We start from the raw sequence: 23,795 nt of genomic DNA, 5'->3' as shown, positions 1-23,795 counted from the left end.
GATTGGCTTGTCTCTGAGGAGACAGATGAATGCATTAGTACCCAAGTCGCTCCCCGTCACTGGAAACATATTAACTTCAAGTATTAGGCGCCCCGTCTCGTTTCTATGGCGACATGCAGAGGGGAGAGCGCTGGAGGAGGGGAGGGGCACATGGGAGGAGAAGGAGAGGGGAGTTTTGGGGGTGGGGGGGGATATGGATGCGCAGTAGCTGCGGCTTCGTCTGTAGTCCTCCTCGTTCACTCTTCCCCTCACAAACAGACATGTACAAAGCAGCCGGCTTTGCCGGGCCTTTCCTTTCTTAGCGCATTATCCCTTAAGACGGCACTCTCACTTTCCCCTTTTGAGTCATTGTTCCGTTGTGTCGTTTCTCTTTCTTTTGTATGCTGTCCTGGTGCGCTTCTCGCCGATCACACTCGTGGGATTGCTCCCCCTTCTGCTTTTGTTTCATTTGACTTAGATTATTTGCTAAATAATGCGCTGGCTTTTGGCTAGTTTGTCATCAAGCCTCAGTCTCTCGCAACAACACACGCACGCACACGCGCACGCGCACACACACGCGCACGCACTCACGGACGCACCTGCCACTACACACAAATGTGCAGACGCACACATACACTATCAATCTCTGTCTCTATTGCTCTCTCTCTCTCTCTCTCTCTCTCTCTCTCTCTCTCTCTCTCTCTCTCTCTCTCCATTTTGTTGCTCTACAGAAAAGAAGAAAAAGTGGTGGTGCATTTTGGGAGAGTGAGAAAATGGATTAAAGGTGAGGTAGTGAAAGAAAGAAGCTTAAATGTGCAACTGACCTAACTATAGCGATCATACTGAACTATGTCCTTAAATTTTATTAAGTACTTATCCATTCAATCTGAAAATATCGTTAAGGTAATTTAATCCTTTTATGTGATGTCATGGTTCAGGCAAACTGTGTGACATACTCAATGTTTTGTAACTATGATGTAATGATAATAATGAATAAAGAATAGAATACTCAAATAAGTTCTAGAAGCTCTTAAAAGAACCTCTGAAACAGACTCAAGACCATGAATAAGCATGAAGGCTGTGTTTGTAGTTAGGGTGATAATTTTAAGTCTGTTCATTCACTCAGGTTTAACTTGTTACCAGTGCTTTATAGATCCAGACGACAGTGTTCGACTATGCTGGGGTCACATTCTCACTGAATATAATATTCGTAATATAGACTCCTGTTTCAAAACACTGGATAGAATATTCAACTATAATCAAAACGTAATCAACGCAGCCAAAGTAGGTAAGACAGCTTCATCCTTGTAGTTTGGGTAATACGGTATCATAAACCTGAAACTACAGAAATTCTGGTAGATATAATCTTCTTAAGAACACATGGACCATTCATATGAATCCATATATTTAGATTCTCGATTTTTAGGGCATCACCTCAAATCTCTTTTTAAGGTTATTTTTAAAGTTATTATTATTTAAATATTTGTTACTTGTCACTTGATGTGCAGATGTAAAATGTCAGTAATTGTCCTCTGTCTCTTATGTCTCTTTGCCTGGCGGTGCACTTTTCAGGGAGAGGTTATGACTCTGTACTAAAGGAGATCCTGCTGGCTGAAATCATGCCCTTGGTGGAAGAATTTGACCAGAACACAAATAATGGTACTGTCTTACGTAACAGAAGTGTTTACATTACCCGTCAGTAAACATTGAGATCGCCATCACTTTCAACAGTAGTTTTAAAAGTTATATTAATATAGGTATTATGAATAAAACAACAGTTGCGTCAATGTGAAAATAATGCAGAAGTGCTGTGTACCTGTTCTACCAGGTGAGCTGTACAAGCATTATAGCATTTAGTACATAGCTAATTCATCATAACTTATCATTTTATTGATTTGCTTTAACTATATCCTTAAGAGTAGCACATAAATACATTTTTGTTTTGGTTTGTTATCTTTATTTTAATCAGGCGAGTCATTAGGAACATGTTAGGTGTTGCTAGCCATCTTTGTAATTACGTTAGTCTTCCCGTGCTTCCAGTAAGGATGTCACTGTCTAGATTTGAGATGAGTTTGCTTGAATTTTTAACCTCTTGCTCTTTTTTCTTCTCTTTGTATTTTTTCATGAGATGTTGTCTGAATTCCTGGCCAACTTGTGGGTTTTCCTCATTGCATTGCTGTGGAAAATGTCATTTGTATTTCTTTGTTTAGCAGGATTAAACCACTTTGACCAAATAATAGGTAGTTTCTGGGGAACTGGAAACCCACACATTATGAATAATTTTAAACATGCACTTTGGGAACTTAAAGAAAAGTGTTTAAGAAAACCACATCCATGAACAAACTTGAACACAGCCCTAACCTGTATGTCCTGACCTCTACTTATAGTCCCTGAATTAGTCTAACATAAAGTCAAGATGTTTTGGTTAGACAAACAGGTTCACCTTTTTAGATAGGAAAACAGGTTAACTCATGTGATTAGCTGGAAGACATTAACTAGCCACACACTCACACAGCTATTCTTGTCTTTAAAGGAAGTTAACAGTGAAAGGGATGCTAACTCCTTTTATGCTTATATCCAACCTAATTTTAACTCTAACCAAAAGAACACAAAGTACAAAAGTACACATGCACACAGACACACACACACACACACACACACACACACACACACACACACACAGACACACACACAGACACACACAGACACACACACAGACACAGACACACACAGACACAGACACACACACACACACACACACACATACACACAGACACACACACACACGCACAAACACACACATACACACAGACACACACGCACACGCGCACACACACAGACACACACGCGCACACGCGCACACACACACACACACAGACACACATACACACACACACAGACACACATACACACACACACAGACACACGCACACACACACACACACACACACTTTCTCTCTCTCTCTGTGATACTGTGATGAATGTACCCCTGGAGTGTGACTAAGTCGAATGTTTCTGTCCCCCTAACTTTCGCCTCTACCAGACACTTTGTATGAAGCAAGGTTACAAGCAGCAGCCGACACTTTCATCGCAATGGCCTCTGGTCTGCCTAGAGGTGAGAGAAATATTATTTTCACTTTATTTCGATCTGTTTACCATACAATATAGAACTAAAGCCATCATTTGTATCAATACTTCCCTTCTATTCCCGCCGCAGTTTGGTCAGTGTTCCTTTGTTGTCACACATTCAGCACACTCGCCTTGTCTTAAAACTTTGGATTTGTGAAGCCTTGGACACCTCTGTGTCAGCCTTGAGCGCCATTATTTCAGACTTAATGTGGCTGTGTTGCTGTCTTTAATCCTTGCTTGTCTTTAATCTTTTTTCTCGCCTAACTTTTGCAGCATCCGGTTGTTTCCCCCCGTGTGGTAAGTGTTTGGTTCTCTCCACTGTCCTTCTTTTATAACGTAGCATGAACTCTAGTTGGGGCCTCATGCTGACAGCCTGTAAATGCTGGTTTATGTGCAAATGTGTGAACTTTCCACCTCTGTATGTTTATCAGTGCCCCCCACCCCCAGCATGTACAACCTTAAATTGTTATTTGAATTTTAAAATACTGTTCAGAATGCGGTCCTCAAAATGCAGTACAAATACAATACATTTGAAAAAAACCCCACAAAAGTAGCGCGTATGCTGAAGTCTTAGAATTAGCCTTACATACAGCTTTTTCCCTGTGTGGATAATTATTTATAGATGGAGTTGGCCAACCTTACTGGATTATTGTGAGATTTTCATTGAATGGTAGCCTTGAAAAGGCTTTTCAATTAGGCTCACCACAATGTCTATCTCCCTTGTACTTATTATTCGAAGTTCGCTTAATAGACAATGACATTTTACTAATAATTCTTTAGCTCCTTCTTTAGAAACCTGAGAAGGGCCAGGCTGCTATAGGCCAACCCCCTGTAGTGAAAATGATACATTTCATTGGTCAGATTTCCTCTCATTATGCTAATAGGCTTATATTACCAAACCCTTCAAAATAGGGGCACATAGACATGTACAAAGCAGAGCGTTCCTGCAGCCAAACTATTGAGCAGTTTTGATTAGTATCATTCTCAGAAATGCATGGAATAGAAACCTTACATATAGTAGAATAGATGAAAAGTTTTTTGTTTTTTTTTATGTATGAAATTTGTTATTTTTTCTGTCCTTTTTTGCTATCCCTGTTACATCTGAAGGGTTAGAATGGCCATACTACTGACATTTATCTGTTTTTCCTCTATATATGGCAGGTTTTCAGGCTCTGGGTGCTGTCTATAATTGCATGACCTGCCAGTATGACTCCTGTGCACTTCCTCTGGATTGCCCTTGTGAGTTAAATCTCACTTTTATGCCTCGTCATTCTTTTACATATATATACACACACAACAGGTCTATTTCAGCAATAAGGAATGCTAAACACGGTCCTTTTCATAAAGTTCAAGGTCTCACATCCAGCTATGTTACATACCATCATGTGGGTGTGCCAAAAACTTTTATTTTCATGCCGACGCAATTATAAGGACAAAAAGATTGGGTGAAGTGGTAATCTAGTGAGAAGGGTGTATCTGCTAAGAATTAACAAGTATGTAAGTAAGTGAATGTTATTTATAAAGCACATTTAAAAGCTGTTCACCAAAGTGCCGTACAAAGTCAACACTTTAGATGACAAGAAGCAACATATGTTAGAGCTACATATATATCATACCGCACAAAGACCCAAAGAAAACAAACATATTCACCCCATATTTTACATATCTAAAAAATGACAGAAAACGCTAATGTATAAAAGTCTCTAGTAAGTGAAGGAGCACAGCTAATGTTTAGTGATAGTTTCAAAGGCACAATCACCTTCAAGCTTTGGCTGAGACAAGGGAACAGCCAAAAGTAACTGATCCAAAGAGCTCAGGAACCTGGGAGCTGAGGAAAGGCGGATCAAGTCCAAAATAGAGGATGGGCCTTTCCCTTTAAGAGCTTTTGAGCTCTAAAAGCAAATAAAATATCTTTGCAGTGGATCCTGTAATGCACAGAAAGCCAGGAGAACTTACTAACACTTACTAACACTTAAACATAATGAATCATGAGTTGGTGCTAGCTAAGGATACTTTTCTGATCATGCTTGTAAATCTCTCTGAATAAGAGCATCTGCTAAATGTCATACATGTAATTGTAGTAATTTTAACAATATGAAATAAATGCATGAATCATGTTTACAGAGTTTGTAAAGAAAGTAAAAACTTAATTTTATAAATTGTCCTGTTTTACCACTCTTGAAATTTTTTTTAATTTTTAATTTTTTTTGGTCAATTCTGAGGTCAGTATTTAAAATATCAGGTCAATTCTCACAGGTTTCCAACACAAACAAACTGTGGATTTGTGAGTGACAAAAAGAATAGATTTTGATTATTTAATTTTTTTTAAATTCAATTCAAGTAAGTTATTATTCATCCATTTTTAATATCTTCAAGGCCTTCACTTAGATACCTCAGTGAGCATGGCTCATTAGGCCCCAGTGGGAAGTAGATCTGGGTGTCATCCGCATAGTAATGAAAGGAGATACTCTGAATGATATTCCCCTGTGGGAGCGTATGCAGTGAGGAGAGAACGTGGCCTATAATGGATCCTTGTGGAACCCTGCAGCGTTTTGTGACATCAGGTGAAAAAAATTGCCAGTATTAAAAGAAGAAGTCCTGTAAAGGAGATGGGATTTAAATTATTGCGGAACTACCACTTGTAGGCCAGCCATGTGCTCAAAGTGTTCATTATGGATGTTATGATCGGCAGTGTCAAAAGCAGCACTGAGGTCTAAAATTGGTAATTAGTGGGCTTGTTTGAAATAAACACAGGCTGCGCAGAACTGATCAGTGATCACCCGCTTGTGTGGCACAGTGAACTGACAGAAACCATGGTAATCTCCTGGGAGCCAGAGAGGCAGAGCTTGACTGGTTAGGTCCACCTGGCTAAAGGACAAATGCTATAAATCTATTATATTTTCAAATAACACTTTTCTCCATTGACTTTCTTTTAAAACATGTACAAGCTTGGAGTTGTTGTTCGCATCTTCAGATGTGGCTGTCATTACCATTGGTTTGGTGCCAGGAACAATCTGTATTGCTGTCATGTTATTTCTGAATGTTTTTGTGGTCAGTCATATGGCATTTGTAACTCCAAGTCATTCACTCAAATGTGCCATTGAAGCGAAGATTGCACAGTCCAAGATCCATGCTTGTACATGTATATGCACCAGTGAGCTATTGGAACGAATAGGGGACTATTTCTAAAGACTCCCTCCAGATCCTACAGTTACTTGTAGTGGTTACCAGGCAGCTGCAGTTTTGCCTGTTAAATATATAAATACATGAAACTCTAAAAGCCTAAAGTTCATTGTAGACTACGCTGGACCAGATGAAACCATGAACCCTGCACATATAAGTACTGAAATGATCATAATTGATTGTATTTTGTTTATACTTTATTATTAAGCACTTCCATCACCTTTTTAAGGTGCTTGTAAGCACTTTGTCAGCTTCAGGAGGAAACACCACTGGTTGGCGTACAGTGGGTCGAGTTGTTTAAGGAACACAAAGGATTCAGATTAGCAGTGGAAATTGGCCTCCTGATTTGATATAACAGTGACACTTGGTGGCTGATTCTCAGTGTATTTAAATTTTTTAGGTGCTGTGATTCTGTAAGTATTGCAAGTCAATATTGATATACTAGAATATAATATTCATATTGATATACTAATATATAATATTTGAATTATGTGTGTCATGGACTTTATTCAATGGCCACTATAACTGACGAACTATAATTCCACGACCCTTTATAATTTTCAACATGGGTTTTGCCTGCAACTTACGCATTCGACAAATTAGTTGATTGTTCTCACTTGAACTGCAGTGTTGATGCTGTACTGCACAGAGCTCAGACCTGAACCACTCCCCCATCCTAAACCTCCTTCATCTCTCTGATTCATGTTACATCACTGACATGAACCATCTTCACCTTCACCCTGCACAATTCACATCACGCATGGCATGAAATAACCCAAAATACACTTTGAGAGGTAATAAAATATCAGGACACGGTCGTGCCGTGCTTAAGCCATATGGATTCTGCTCCTACGTGAAAATAGGCCCCATTATTTTGCAAGTCATGGTAGAAAACATACTAACTCACTCTGACAGCAGTGGAGTGAGCGTTACATAACTGTACATGGCAAAATCCCCAATATTGAACATACACTTCTACTGTTGAATTAACACCTACAGCATTCAGTTAAGTCCAGCTGGACACAAATGAATGAAACAGTAGAGATTTTGTGTAGGTAGCCAGAACACGAAGCCCTGGCCCCTGTCACATGTTCGCGTATAATATAATTTTGCACAGCCTCCAAGTCTTTGGCGTTCTAATGTAAGGTGACAGGTCACCTCCCACACACTGTGGTATTCATTTCCAGTCGGCACAGCTACAATTACTGTTCAGCGCATCATCCCTTTTACCACTCTCCCCAGAGGCTCTGCTTAAATGTTATAATTACGAACATGTTAGGCAGACAGAGCTGGCCCTATGCTTCCCTCAAGAGAGGCCCTGTTGCAAGGTGAAGAGTTAAGAATCCCCTATGTGTGTGTGTGTGTGTGTGTGTGTGTGTGTGTGTGTGTGTGTGTGTGTGTGTGAAAAACAGTGCAGGAAATCACTGTGGAGGAAAACAACAGGACTCAGATTTGGTGTACAGTGCCATTTCTGTTGCCAAGAGACATACAGATAGTGTGGAGGTATGCAGAGGTGAGTAGGTGGCTGGTGAATATAGAATGCCACAAGGGGGCAAAGGTCAAGTTGTCAGTCCTTATAAGGACATTTCACAATCCCATCATTCCTTAGGTGAATAACTAAGGATATTATTATAGATGTTGTAATTGGTGAGGCGTGTATTTGGTCCAGTGGTTATATTTTAGAATGACCAAAACCAGAAAACAGTCCTCATGTGACCTGTGCTTTCAGACAAAAACAGTGCTGATGGATCGGTTTCAGGAGGTGACAGTCGGTGTGGATCAGCTGTACTCCATTCCGTCTGCCCGTCCAGAACATGCAGGCACTTACCAGTGCGAGATCTTTTCTCATGGACGCTCCCTGGTCCGCATCTACTACCATCTCACAGGTGTCTCTGGCCCATAGCGCCATAGAAAAGTGCCAGTCACTCTCACAGATTGCTCTCTGAATAGTCTTCCCATGAATAAAGAGGATGTTAAAGGTTGTTACATGAAGAGAAAATTAATGTGTTCAGTGCCACTGTAGGTAACTTAATATTTCTGTCTATATTTACCTTATATGCCTTCTTCCACTCTCTCTCACAAACACTGTGTCTCCCTGTCTCTCTCTCTCTGTCCCTCACACACACACTCTGAGTCTTGTTATCTCTTTTTCTCCCTCTCCCTCTTTGTCTTTGTCTCGCTCAGTTGCTCCTTGTGTGGCGGTCGACCACGTGGAGCTGCAGGCCGTGTTTGAACAGGCTCTCCAACCTGCAGGGTGCTTCCCACTGCTGCCGCCTTACCCCCGGCTCACCCTGCTACGGCTGCCCAGCCCAGACCTCCTCACCGTCTGTCTGACCTCCCTTCTCCTCCTGGTGCTTCTCACTCTAGGGTAACGATCCACAGACATTTCTGCTTTTGTCATACGTGCTCCAGGTAGAAGAGCATGAACAGTGGGATTATTTCATTTGCATGTTATTTCATAAAGCATACGAGAGTCTAGTATTCGTAAAGTACTGACTTGCAATTGAAGATCTTTATATCCAGCTGCCTCCAGGAAATCCTATGAAATGTACACTCAACACCCACCTAATTACAAACATTTATTTATAAGAAGCACATTGTAGATGTGCAGATAAAGAACATATCCCATCTGTTGCTACAGAGAATTTGTCCCTGCCATCCTCCTACTCTAATTCAGTGGTCGGTTTCTGAACCCAGAAGCTGCTGTTGGCTGGGTATTGTGGGGTGGCAGACTACTCACAGCCCAGCAGACACTGACGTGTGTAAAATCTCCAGCAAGGCTGCCGTGTCATAACACCCACCACCAGGTCACTAGCATGCCAGTGTCACTGCTGTGTTGTGAGTGGAGTATCACACATATAATTTCCAGTCAGTAGTGGTACTGTGGTTAAAAGCTAAGGTGAATGGAGTAGACGGTGGCTGACTAACTTTGCATGTCAACAGGTGAGCTAATTCTGCAGTTATCATATGACTAGTGACAACATGACCATTCCTGACTGTTCTTCTCTTTATTGCAGTTTCTAACACAAGGTGAAATACTTTAAATCTGCCCTATGAGGTAGGAGGAGGCCACATAGGATTGCGGAATTATCTTAATTTCGTCAGCACATCTTTACCAGTTTAGAACCACTTTGTCACTCTAATGACACTGCTGTTATTTTCAACCTAAGTATGTCTGTCCTTCTTTTAAGGGTGCCCTACTGGTGTTCGTTTCAGAGAAAGGACAGTGATTCAGACCAAGAAGATAAATCACAAAGGAAGAAATATGTATTTCGAGCTGTTTGAGGACTGTTTCAAATAAATTAACATTGGAGTAACTTGGTTATGTTTCACCACTAGACGGCGCCAGAGCCTCTAGCATCATGCCAGAGTGGCTCCTTCTGTACCGGCTTGTAAGACATACTGGTTGAGACCATCTATAAAGAAGTCATAGACGTGTCTGCGTATAGAATGTCTTTACGTTATCTCCGTATAGGGTTGCCATAAAATTGAAAGCCTGTTAAATATGTCAGTTTTAAATGGATTTCTTTATTTCTTTTTCTTTCTCCATTTTATTATTATTGTTTTATTATTATTATCATTATCATTATTATTATTAGTAGTATTGTTGTTGTTGTTGTTCTTTTAAAAATCGATTTAATTATTTAATTATTATTCTGGATCATTGGCATTGAAATAACGAGAGTGTAAAATGTATGTAACGACAAAGAGTGTAAAATGTATGAACCATGCTGGTGAGTTCCGTCGATTTTAAAGCCTCCCCTGTGATACTAAATTTAGCCAGACATGACTCAATGCATAACCCCACCAAGTTTGCCTCGCTACTCCTGGCAACCAAGTGGAAGTGGGTTCCATCTACTGATTTCGCCATTCAGACTTTCCGTTATGTCAACTATGTGATAAATCAGTCAAAACTTCCTGTCTTTTCACATTGTATCATGTCAACCAGTCTTGGAACCTCAGAAGTTTTGTATTTTTCTTTCTTTTGCTGGCTGTTACATAGACTTTCCTTTCAGTGGTCCCTCTAGTGAAAATCTGTTTCCTCTAAACATATTCTGATCTTAGCAAACTGATTTCATTTTCTGTGTGGTGCAACGGAGGTCTACAAGGGAGGTGGCATACAGACTGAACTCTTACAGAAATGAAAAGAGCCAAGGAAAATAATTCATTCTAATTAATTATAATGTTAATGAGAAAATTTACCAAGTAACAATCATGGCAGATGTAAATTCATATGTAGCATTTATGTAGAAAATGTATAGAAATGTAAAAAAAAAAAAAAAATTGTAGGATCAAAGAAGAATACATACTAGGCTATTGTAAGACCACATGCTACCAATAGAAAGGCCTCTCTCATTCACAGACATAATCTTACTACCAGGCATTTGGCTTGATTGATATTGCTGTACAATGTAATGCCATGCTTTCAAATAATATTACCTACTTACAATGTGTGTACAGGGAATGTTAATGCACCTGGACGGCCATCTGGGACCAATTAATTTCCATTGTTAATGGCAACAATATTCAGCATATTCATCTATTACCTTCCCTTCTCAAACAATAATATCACCCAAATAACTAAAACCACATTAACGTCAATCAAACCAAGTCTACTGTAAGAAAGTGAAGTGCTTTTCAAATGTAGCCCAGTGATTTTCCTCTAGACAATAAAGTAACAAAAGGGACTTGACAAATTATAATCTTCACGGACTTCTTCCTGATTGTGTGTAGTCAATCATAATGGACAACTCCCTCTCCTCTGAAATTGTACCGTAGGTGTCATTGGCACCTGGTTGCTGTCATGACTACCATTTTTACTGACACTAAGGAGGGACTCATGGCATCAGTCCACTGCAAATCTGGTTACGAAACCAAGTAGGTCGACATCATTGATTACCATTCACAGCCTGTTCTGCTTTGTCGATACTGATGGGATGATGGCGGCCATTACTATGATGCTGTCTGAGGCAGAGGGAGTATGTGGAGAAATGTGTGGGCAGAATGAGAAAACACATAGCTGGGGATTGACTATGCCTGCTTAGTCACATGGCTCAGCCCGCTGCCCTAATGGGCCACAGATGTGCAGCCTGGTCCCCTTGACGCAGAGGGAGGGAGTTCACGACAGGGCGGGGCGGGTCGGCTGCGGATAATTGCAAACATTCATCAAGCAGTAAGTCTCTGTTTAAGCAAGGAAAGGACTTCAAGAAATAGGCAGAAGTTTAATCTTGCTGTAATGCTGGTATTTCATAACAGCTTTGAGATCAACCTTGGGCTGGGTTGAGGTTGTGAATCAAACCAATAAACTAATATACACAGTGATTAGGTTTTATGAGCTTTCTTAAATTGTACTTTGGACAGATAGAAGATCAAAGGTTTACTGAAAACATTTCCAGGTAATAAAACATTTCCATGTACAGATATGTGAAGGTACAGTCCATCACATGCCTGTGTGTGATGTGAAGGGCATATGCATGACTGGCCGATATATAAGCAAATTGAATAAATAATATGAGTGATTAGTCATCAGTATAATTATTTTGCAGAGGTATTTATTTATTCAATGATAATATATAAATGAACAGCAGTAAATACATAAGATAGCTTTTAACAAAAAATGAAAATGAAAAATTCATATCAAACAATTGTGCGATTTTCCAGGTTACATTTTCCAGGTTACATTTTGTTTTATGCTGCACCATGTTTTGGGAGGACCATTGTTTCATTTTTGCTGTCTACTTGTTTATAGCTGAAATGACAATAAAAGCCTTTTGAACTTTGAACTTGAACTTTGAACTTGAACTGTAACCACTGCGGAGTGTCAGTAACAAAAATAGGCACAATGACCTAGCCTTTGTGTAATATGCAAATCAAAATCTTTTAGGTGGGAGCAAACTGGAGGTGGCGGTAAACTGGGATTACATCATGCGGCGCTTTCTTGGAATAACTTGGATAGAAGCAGAGCTGAGGTCAATTAATAGGATCCTGGCATATGTAATGGTAAAGACCAAATGTTTGTGGATATGGAGAAGGCAAATATTTAGTGGACCCTCCAAATCCAGTAGCAGTCTCTCCTAGCAAATAATGAATAATTGCTTTAGTTGCTTTTTATGATGTAACGTGCAACATCCTATGTCAGGCAGGTACATTTAGAAGTGCTACGCTGAAAATGTTTGGGTGAAGTGGGCTATGATATGTAGGATAGAGCAATCAGTTACCACCTTCTCAACCAGCCATGTTACACATCTGACACATGCCTTTAAAAAACTTGCTTTTATATATTATTTTTACATAATACGCCGAAATGTAATGAAACTTGTAGCAGCCTATAGTCTCTCTCAGCCAACCAATGACAGCAACATGACACAACATGACACCTGGTACACCTGGTACGAAGCTGAGCAGTTATGCCCACCACCTGTTACTCTTTCAAAAGTGATGATTTCAGGTCAAAAACATGTTGAATTTTCATTATTAGTTTTCTCGAGGGTGGCATTTTATGTTTCCAGTAAACAAAGTCAGAAAAGGCAAAAAGGTTAAGTGTACAGGAAGAACACTCTAAAATCAAGATCACACACTAGCGTAGTGTGTCCCTCAGTCAGAACCTTCTTGACCTGCATAAAAATCCAGCAATTAACTTCATCTTAATACTTCTTCAAACTGAATATAATTTTCAGAAATTTTAATGTAGGCCTATACCTTTTGTTAATGGAAGACAACTTCAAACTGAACACGCAGAGTTCATGTCTTATCATGGATAATCCTTTAATTTCATGTTCTGTTGAAAGCCAAACAGGTGAGCATGGCACATACTGAATTAACATCTACAGATCTATTGTGGTGAACTAACTTTCTCTCAAATCCCTTTCCCTGACTGTTTCATCAGTGTTTATAAATATAATGAACACCACACTTATTCATTTGTTTGCTCTGTGCTGAGTCAACATCAGTAATATATAAATGTCCATAAAATTAATCTGATCGGCAAACGATACCTTTAATGGTGTGTGCCAATATTCACAGCAAAATGCCCAACACAATCTATTGGTAAATCCCACATGCTAAGTTAATCGTTTGTGTTCAGTTGGATGTGAACACAGTAGATGTGTTGGAGATTGTGCTGTCAGTATTTGAACACTTCAGTAACCATGCTCGGAACTGCTGAGACAGATGTGTGGTAACAAATTTACTTACAGAAATCACGTTATAAAAATTACAATATGCACACGCATCATATTCATTGATATTAACTAAACACAAATTAAATTAATTCATGAGTTTGAGTGCTTATTTCATATTTGCACACTGGTAAAAAGGTAAGTTAGGGGAAAGTGGTTGCTCAGTGGTTAAGGTACTGGACTAGTAATCAGAAGTCCTGCCACTGTTGGGCCCCTGAGCAAGGCCCTTAACTCTCAGTTGCTCAACTTGTGTTCACTCAGAATTGTAAGTTACCTTGGAAAAAAGTGTCTGCTAAATGTCATGAATGCAAATGTAGCATTTGTATGATTAAGAACATCATATATTACTCACTGTACTTGAAGCTATACTATGCATTAGAATACTAGGGCTGTAGTTCATCTCCCCTGTAGCCTGAACACTGATATACACTATAGTTGTCTCTTGTTGATGTTTAGCAAAGCTCAGCCACATTCGTCTGTTTTTGTGTTGCCAAGCCGCTGCTCAGCAGGGTATTCTTGCGCCTTCTCTTCAGCTCCATCTATAGCCATATCAGAGGACACTGACTGCACCCAAATGTACCCTCCCCTCACCTGATCATGCAGCAAGCTTCCTGGTATGGCAACCGGTATATGTCCTTCCTTGAGGCACACAATGCACCCTGTTATCCAGAGTCAATCACATTCCCCTCACCTGGGGGCTCAATCTGGTCTTCACAACATCCCCTCACAGCAGGGGAGGTTCCATGGGTATGCACATGATGGACTCACTGCGTTGTACCATTTTTGACACCATTTTAGGGGAAGGTAGTAACCACACCCCACCCTGCGCTCTGGTTGCCATGCAAGCGACCTGCTCATTGGTTTGGTGGTCAGTGAACTCAGTTGTCTCTAGGAACACTTGGTTCTGAAGCCATGCATGGCCACTGTCCTATTCCTTTATTACAACACACTTCAGAAGTGTTCAGTGTTTTGCCTCATGGGGAAAGTACAAGCCGGAGCGTCCACGCTACTCAAGTAGGTGAGCAGTGATGCTAAACTGTGGATCATTTCTCTGGCACGTCTGCATTTCTGCAAGTTTGGCCAGGCAGATGGAGGGAATGTCACCAAATTACATTCTGGAGGGAAGAGGTTCCAGTCCAGTCCCAATGCCCATGGCACAGCTGCTAATCTAGAAAGGCTACCATGGCAGTCTGGAGCCTTTTTGGCCATGGCCTCTGCATTTTCTGCCTTGGCAGCACCTGCATCTGTTGCACCCTCTGCCTGCTTGGCTTCCCAGTCAATGGTGTCTATGATGTGTCCAGCTTCTCTGCAGCTTTCTCCAGCTTTAGCGCACACTGGGTCCACTAGTCTGTTAACCATGTATCCCTGACCCTTCACTAGCCCTGTCTGAGCACTCTTTCTGTTCTCTCTTATTTTTTTGGAAAAGACTATGTATTCTCTCTCTCTATATATATATTCTCTCTCTCTCTCTCTCTCTCTCTCTCTCTATTCTCTCTCTCTCTTCCTCTCTCTCTCTCTCTCTCTCTCTATTCTCTCTCTCTCTTCCTCTCTCTCTCTCTCTCTCTCTCTCTCTCTATTCTCTCTCTCTCTCTCTCTCTCTATTCTCTCTCTCTCTTCCTCTCTCTGTCTCTCTCTCTCTCTGTCTCTCTCTCTCTCTCTCTCTTTTGGACACACACACACACACACACACACACACACACACACACAAAATATTGTTAATAATAAATTCTCTACTCCACCCAGAAATTCCCAGCAACTGTGTGCCTTCCTGATTTATTTATGCCTACCCTCTGACCAAACATTCTGTGTCAGCATTCCCATGTGATTGATATGATAGTAAAGGAGCGATAACAGACAATTAAATCTCCACCCAGTGGCCTGTAGTAGTCTTTTCATATTCTTTGACAGTGAAATTCAATTGTCCATTAAATAACCCATTGTCTTTTTCATATCATGAGTTCAACAGTTCATATTTATTCAACCAGTTTTAGCTCACCAAATTTTATGTATGTAGTGGACACCTGCCATGGTTCCTCCCTCTACTGTTATGATCCCCATGGCAACGCCTCAGCAAAACACTCAGAACAATATAATAGTTTTGGCAATATTTATACCATGCCAGTTGCCTAGAAAATATGGTGTGGATGAACAAAATAATGTGGAATTTGATATTTAAGGGAAAAAAGAGAAAAAGAAAAAAAAACCGGCTTGAACTGTTACAACTGAAATGTAGCCACAAAAGTGCCTAGACTAATAGTTTCAGTGGCTGAATACAGTGACTTATTATTGACTACCATACAAATTGTGTATATGTCAGGTTGGAATACTGAAATTAGATTGTGCAGCCTTCATTTACATCATAGTTATATCGTGAGTTGAGGGTTAAGCATATGTGGAGAAATATCATGTGTCAGAGATAGCAGAGCCAACTGTATTGTAATTAATTTATTATTATTATTATTATTATTATTATTATTATTATTATTATTTACGATTATACAAACATATCCTAGATTAGATAGAACCTATATTAGATATAGTTATAAGAAACTACTTTTGCACTTGATAACACTGAACAAAATTGGCGTTCATGGGATGTTTACCATGGAGGAAAAGGAAACGCCACTCTTCAAGAATAACATTCCATCTCCAGATTGCAAAAGACCAGCTGGATGGTCCACAGAACTGCCAGAAGTCCTGGAGTTCTATGAACAGGTGACACCAAAGTTGAAGTCTTTTGTAAAAGTACATAATGAAAACTACAAAATTACTAAATATAAGGTTTACTGAAATATTTCCATCAACAGACTTGATCGTTTAAACTTTTCATTTTTGCTTTGATTGTTTAGTAAGACATGGCTTGAAGATCAGATTACATGTTATGTCTTTCATGAAAATATTCGCAAAATGTTCCTACAGAAAAACTGAGATGACCGTCATCGTGGTTTATTCAAAGAGATATCAAATAAGCATCATTGTCATGTTGCCTTATCTACTACAAATGTGACCTGAATGATGACAGAACATTTCAAAAGTGTCTCAATTGTAAACATGCCTGCAGAATGTTGTTTTTTATGTATTGTTTTGGATATATTTTATGTTAAGTAGTAAATGCAAGGCAGCTTGACCTCTAAGAATAAATCAAAGTTTTACTTATAAGAAAGATTTTTTTTTTTTTAATGGAGACAAAATTAAGTATTGCTTTTTCATGAATCATCACTGTGACCTCCTAAAATGAAAAGACTGGATTAATTCTGAATAATAATTTATTCCTTTTTTTTAAAAGAGGCATTACATTTTTAAATAGAACTACTAGATGTTCACTGGTAATATTACAGTACATAACAATACATACATTAAGCATTACAGTGCAGAAACCTCAACAGTACTCTGTTATATGATCAAAACGTGCAACAGTCAAAGACTATTCAGTTTGTCACTCACACTTTATGGCGTTTTACTTCCAAAGAAAATGCCAATAACCTCAATGCAACAGTATAAGGTCACCTGATGAATTATCAGTAGTAGATCTCACTATGCCACTGATATGATTGTAAGATTGTGCTACAGTGAGGTACAGTCCACAGCGTAGAAGTGCATGAAAACTGTAACATTCCATTTCACACAGGAACTATTTAAAGCAAATTCTGAGCAATTTTCAGAAAACAAAGATTCTGAATTGATATCGATCCTCATGTTTTATATTATAATCTGTTTTTGGACAAATTCAAAAGTCAATTCAAAATATAAAAAACATTAAAAATATATCTTAGGTACATACATTAATAAATAAAAAAAATTCTTCATGAAAAAAAAAAGAAGTTATACACTCACTTCATAACTCTGCGAACGTTTTCGGCACAGTGTACGAAACCATACCCAGTAGAGGAAGAACATTACAAGCCAGTAGCTGACATACACTATAGCGCCATAGACCAAAAACTTGATCTCCTCCCTTTTTGCATCTGTGGTCCAGTCCAGCTGGCTTTCCCTGAAGATTGTATAGGCCAAGCCTCCCAACAAGATGGCTGCCCATATCGACAGGGGCAGCAAGGGGATATAATTGCCAACCATCTGCCGGCGCCCTGAAGTGCCCCAGCTGCTTTTGTTCATGGTGAGAATGGCAAAATATTTGGCTGGCAGAAGACTTGTCATGTAAAGTACAGAGTAGACGGACATGAAAACCATCGCTAGGCTTTGTCTCAGGCCACAAGCATAGGCTGCCTTGATCAGCCCAATCAGCTGAATACAGCAAAGGACCCAGAGGATGTCCCACAGCGTGCCTACCCAAAATACTCGGATGATGGTGGCTGTGACAAAGAAGGGAAAAATTCCAGACACAATGGATTCATATGTCATCCAGAGGTGATGCTTGTGCCACCACATAGTATTAAACAGCCACTCGCGAAAATATGACTTGGTCCAGCGTGTCTGTTGGTTTAGCCACCTCAGAAACTGGGCTGGTGTCTCTGAATAGCACTTAGAGCGAGCTGTGTACCTGATGAGAGGTGGACAAATCATCATCATCATCATCATCATCACCATCACTTTTTTTTTATCTAACTCATTTCCCAAGCTCATGCTTTTGTTCCAGTCTTACAACAAGCGCACTAAAAACAATTAATAAAAAAAGACAGAACTAAAAGACATATGGCACATTCAAATACTGGAGAAGTGATTGCCTAGTGAAAACAGAGCAAACTCCTGCCTTGCAGCTGTGCTCACTGGTGACTTTGTCAGGTACGTGTGTTTCATACGTATGTAGGCATATAGTTACAGGCTTCTGCCCCCTTGTTGTTATGATAACTTGTCAGCCCACTTTTATCCCAACGTTTGTCCCATTCATCCTTGGTCCTCTGCTGACCAGCTATATATTGTGCTAAATCCTTAACACAGAATTGACAATGACATGCTGGGGGGGGGGGGGGGGTTGCTGGTAAAAGTTAATATTCATTCAGACACAGCAGTATTGCTGCCACCCAAAATGTCCAGTCAGCAGGGGTCTGGTGGTCAGAAAGTGACCACTGAAGAGCTCTAGGCTGACTAACACAAACTGTACATGGTAATAGGTGAGACTGCACACCTACAAGGTGTTTCTAATAAAGTTTCTAATAAACAGAGTGGTAAATGTTTATTTTTTCCGAAAATCTAATGCTGAACATATTGGTTTGAATTTCTGTGTGTATGGCAGAGGCTATTGGGTCAGATTCAGTGAAGGACAGTTCAATCAACTGTAACTTTTTCTGGCAAGAGGCAAGGGTTACTCACTTGGTAGAATAACCCATGCTCAGCATGCGATTAGTGAGATGTCGATCATCCCCGAAGGTACAGTGTGTGCCAAGAAATGTCTGGTTGTACCAAGATTCCAGAAACTGCTGCAAGAGATCATTCCTGTACAGACCTACAGCAGAGCAAGTACCAAAGTGTATTAGTTATTATGATATTTTCCACCAATAAAAGTGGAATGTACAAGTAGAAAAAATGGTATAAAAAGACAAAGGTCCTCTGCAGTAAAGATATAACATTTATAAAATTGTTTCCAGAGAACCTCTGGGCTGATTTTTTACAGTTCAATTATAACTACATTTATGTCTATACTACAGTACGCTGCAGTTACCTCCCGTGTCTCTGTGAGTGTGAGTGTCCTTATAAATTTACCTAAGGGGCCGCTGATACAAGAAACACAGTCAAAAAAGGACTGGCAGGACCGCTCGATGTTGAAGGCCATCCAGTACCGCAAGCTGCTCAAGAAGCTGATGTAGGAGTCATTCAGGTTGAGGATCATCACATCTCCACCCACGGCACCATATTTGGGGTTACTCTCAAGGACCTTACACAGCTCCACCGTTGCTAAGGGGTCCAATTTAGTGTCCGAGTCACACACCTGTGGAAAGGAAGCTGTCGTGTCAGGAGCAAAAGTATGTAAAGAGAAGACAGCATTCTTATTCTTTTATTGTGCTGTCAACTCTGACAGGGTCTCCCCTGGACACCAGTTACCTGTATATAGTCCACTGAGGAGCCCAGTGCTTTGAAGGCAGTGTACATCACTTCTCTCTTTCCTCCCCACTTTTGCATTATACAAACACACCTCTTTGTTCGGATTAGCTCCTCCACATCAAGGCGCTGGGGGTCTACCTCAAGTCTCAATCCAGCATCTCCAGCTGCATTGTGCTGCACGTTTGGATCCCATGTGTGGTAATTGTTTTGCCACACATAGCAGCCAGGATCCTGGTCTGCAAAAATCTCCTTGAACATTTCCATCATGTATTGGTCATCTTCTGAGTTCCCATCCACCACCATGACAATACGAAGCAGGTTGGATGGATATTTGAGCATGTTCACTGACTGCAAGCACTCCCGCAGATAAACAGGGTGTTCCTGGTAGGCAGAAATAGTGAAGCCAATGGTCTTGGTATAGGAGCAAGTTTTGCGTTGAGCACGCATCCGACGGTGCTCGATGAAGGCAAAAAGACTCTGGCACAGCACATGGAGACTAAGCAGAACACCATAAAAGCCAAAGGAGACGATGCTATACTGGGATGAGACAATCTGGAATCCATCAATGTAAGCCCACATTACCACTCCAAGTACCAGCAGGGCAAAGAGGAAAGTAAAGACAATGCGCACCACAGAGCCAAGCCTCTTTAACAGTGGTTTAATTTCCATTTTACTGTCCACTCACTGTAAATAAATCAAAGAATGTCATGTAGAAAAGATAGTTAAGATAGAACAAACTTTGGCAACAAACACTTTTTCAAGCGTGAAAACAATTTGTTAAAAATTGCAGAATTTTACAACCTAATCATTTTGCACTGCTAATCCTACAACGTTAATCACTGATTTGAAAAGCGGCATTAAATAACCAGTTCTTTCTTTCAGTTTCTGCTCAGCTACTTAGAGAACTACAAGTTCATAAATAACCAAGCCTTAAAAAAATTATGTTTTTACCTTCTCTCACTGAACAAGCATCCCAGGCTAATTTAACTACGCTGTGTAACGTTTTCATTCAATCAATTCAAAAGAAAATTAAGCAAATCGTATTCTTTATGACGTAAATCATTTTACACCCCATAGGACATACATTAAATTATCATAAACTATTAACCAATCAATACGGCCTTATGAGACTATATATATATATATCTACTGTTTTAAATGTCACCTGATTAAAATCTTCAGGAGTCTTACGTTCCTCGCTTCGCTCTCAATGTAAATCTGTACGCTGGCGCAAAGCGTATTTGAGATTTGTATCCGCCTCCATCACGCGCCAAATCCATGAGAAACTTAACTTCGATTCATCTTGAGTAATATCAGTGAAACCTCCGGTCATAACTTCTTACTTATACAATTTGCATATCTAAAGCTAAGAATAACATTAATATTATGTTTTAGACTGGAGAAACTGGACGTGAAAAGTAGTCGTACTTGTTTTATAGCATATAAACCGGCATCATATTTTAGCTTATAGCGATATTTTGGAATCGATTTTGACTTATTCTTTTATCATTGTAGAGCATCTTGATATCTGAATATGTGTATTATTATTATTGTTGTTGTTGTTGTTGTTGCTGCTGCTGCTTATTTGTTGTTGTGTTTGTTTTGTTTTGCTGATTAATATGCATAAAATTTAGAATAATTATTGCATAATATCCAGAATAATACCTGAACAGGCAGAGACTTTATAGTAGAGTAGTCTTTTGAGGTTGTCCTCTTTTACATGTTGTGGATAACAAACCAATTAATACAACATTGAAGGATTTTGCTGTGTACCTTACACAGTCTATGAAATTCAGAAACCTGCCCATCTCTGACCTTTACACTTTATGAGAGCACCTTTCTAGAGGAATTTCCTTACTATGTCTGCTTTAATTTTTATGTTAATCCTCAGAGCGTCAATAACAAACCCTACATTTTACAGGACACTACACTGTAGTGTAGTATTATCCCTTTGTAATTAAAAAATGGTTGTATATTATACTAACAACTTTTTCCATTATTTGCATTTTAGTGGGCAAGAGGGGTTGTCTTATTTTTCACACTGGATAGGTACTGCAGGTTAATGTGATGTCATCAGATGTCATTGGAAATGCAACGTGAGTGGGAATTTGCATTTCACAGATAGCCCGTGTCTTTCTGAGGCAATTGTACTCTGTGTTCAATTTACCTTCACAGAAATATCCCCAGTGGTGAGATATCGATTCTCTACTTATCAACTCAGATATATTAAAATAGTTGTTTCACACAACCTCACTGATGGCTTTAGTACTGAGGGTCTCACTCCTCTGCAGTTTCTCATTAGTCAATAGGGAAGTCATTTAAGCCTTCAAAAATCCAAACAAATCTTTTTGCATCTTTGTGCATTTTATGTCTACATAAAATGTCTGCTGTGCTTGTGGCACAGACATTTTTAAAAGAAATTCCCAGCAGAAAACATGGTTTATGTATGTATTTTGTGTTTTATATATATATATATATATATATATATATATATATATATATATATATATATATATATATATATATATATATATATATATATATGTTTGCTTTAGAACATTTAAATGCTCATGTGACAGTGGTGTTTCTCCGTTACGAAAATGGAAATGTACCAGGGTTTTTGAAGGCTTCAAGCCTATTTCCTCACATCAAGATTCAGGGGAACAGAACCTTTCTCCATACTAAAGTTACTGGCAAGGATGTGCTATGATTATTAATTGTAGAACCGCATGAGTAGGCCCTGGAAGGAACCTATCGCACACATATGACGCTCATATGTCAAATCAAATCAAATCAAATTTATTTATATGGCGTTTTTTACAACAGATGTTGTCACAAAGCAACTTTACAAATGTCAAAGTCCAAGCGCCCAGTGTGCAAGAGGAGGTGGCGAGGAAAAACTGCCTAGAGCATGAGGAAGAAATCTCAAAACTCAAGGGGGCAGGAGGCATCCCTAGCCATGTCTATCTGGACCAATATAGACACTTTTAAGATAGTTCGACACTAGGGATTGTACTACATTACTTATGTGGCGTAAGTATAGGATAGAAAACTGCTATCTCTGACTTTCTGACTTTAACCGAAGGTGTATTTGTGTGAGACTTTTATTATTGGAAAGGTATTATTATTATAGGGAAAGTCTTCAGACCTGGATGAAGGCATCTTCATAGTAAACACACACTATTGAGGTATTCATATAGTCCAAGTTCCTGCAAATTAATTTGATTTCGAATATAATTTTACAAACAATTGTCCAGCGCTTGACCTACTTGCACTATGCCTTAAAATCTGGTCCCTTATTAAATTAAATTATATTAAATTAAAAATTATTAAATGCGACTACTAAACTGCAGTTAGGTTCTATTATTGGTACTCTTTGTGAGCTGGGGTCTTAAACAAATAAGTAATTTAAACTTGTCCTCTCTATCCTTAAGACGAAATGTCGCTGAATGTAGGGAAAAATAGGAACGGTAGTAAAAATATAGAAGTTAACAAGAGGTCAGTATTGGACACGTATATCATTTTGCATTTTACTCCTAAGCCTATGCCGACAAATAATATCAGATGGCATGAGAGTTCATGTTTTAACACTGAAAATGGAATTAACTAATGAAATCGGGTGAGCATCTTTGCCAGATGCTCAGAGCTCACCAGACTGTTCATATTTATTGCTTAGTCCCACATGCCAAGCTATTAAGAAAAGTGAATACTCTGCAATTTCTCAGCCTAGCTCTTGCGAACCACCAGATCACATTTTCACATTTTCTCTATAACCTACCTTCCAGTACACCTGTAGCAGGTATTTGATATTTTGATTCAGGTGTATTGGGAGGTGGGATAAATAAAAAATGTGGTCCATTTTGTGGATCACAAGGATTATGTGAGAAACATTAAACTATGATACAAGTATGATGTAAGGTAGATTAGAGAAAAAACACAGTCAGTTTGAAGAGCCCTGAGTATCGGGTTTAGAAGCACTGATGGATGCTACTGACAGTTATCATTTGCATGCATACAGCACCTCCTTCTGGATAGGCTAAGACACTGTCACACAATACAAAGTGAAACCCTTCCCACTAACCACAGACGTCATGGGTACACATCTCATATTTAAATAAGCATTTTTCACTACACTGACAACTAAATGATATTGTTGGTCTTGCAGTGTATATACACAATATAGACAGTCCAGTCCTTGGGGATAGCATGAACAAGGTAATCATAAGATGCAGAGATCTTTGTTTACCTGACTGAGGTGGTAATGGCTCAAACAGTAAAACCTGGTCAGGACTGACTGAGGACACCAGCATTAAGAACCTCTGGTCTAAG

The 23,795-nt window shown here is 39.4% G+C and overlaps 2 protein-coding genes across 3 annotated transcripts; one reads left to right on the top strand and one right to left on the bottom strand.

Moving 5' to 3' along the window:
* Positions 1 to 224: 224 nt before the first annotated feature.
* spaca6 (sperm acrosome associated 6) lies at positions 225 to 10,988 on the top strand. Of its 2 annotated transcripts, XM_081696980.1 has the most exons (9): positions 225 to 1,267; positions 1,552 to 1,638; positions 3,023 to 3,094; positions 3,382 to 3,405; positions 4,270 to 4,347; positions 7,704 to 7,804; positions 8,021 to 8,177; positions 8,476 to 8,659; positions 8,989 to 10,988. In XM_081696980.1, exons 1-9 carry the CDS (start codon positions 1,051 to 1,053, stop codon positions 9,083 to 9,085), a joined length of 1,017 nt encoding a protein of 338 aa, XP_081553106.1. In that variant the 5' UTR covers positions 225 to 1,050; the 3' UTR covers positions 9,086 to 10,988. The 2 variants fall into 2 exon arrangements, with proteins under 2 accessions (XP_081553106.1, XP_026863079.3); XM_027007278.3 differs by lacking the exon at positions 225 to 1,267 and having other exon boundaries at positions 1,297 to 1,638; positions 9,483 to 10,988.
* Positions 10,989 to 17,291: 6,303 nt separating this feature from the next.
* has1 (hyaluronan synthase 1) lies at positions 17,292 to 20,135 on the bottom strand. Its single transcript, XM_027007282.2, has 4 exons — positions 19,467 to 20,135; positions 19,128 to 19,353; positions 18,738 to 18,870; positions 17,292 to 17,967 (listed from the first exon to the last, which is right to left on the bottom strand). The coding sequence occupies exons 1-4, from the start codon at positions 20,133 to 20,135 to the stop codon at positions 17,292 to 17,294; spliced, it is 1,704 nt and encodes a 567-aa protein (XP_026863083.2).
* Between the last annotated feature and the right edge of the window lie 3,660 nt (positions 20,136 to 23,795).

Source organism: Electrophorus electricus, chromosome 14 (genome assembly GCF_041902795.1).
Source record: "Electrophorus electricus isolate QZ-2024a chromosome 14, ASM4190279v1, whole genome shotgun sequence".
NCBI lineage: Eukaryota > Metazoa > Chordata > Actinopteri > Gymnotiformes > Gymnotidae > Electrophorus > Electrophorus electricus.
This window is presented reverse-complemented; position numbering and strand designations above follow the sequence as displayed.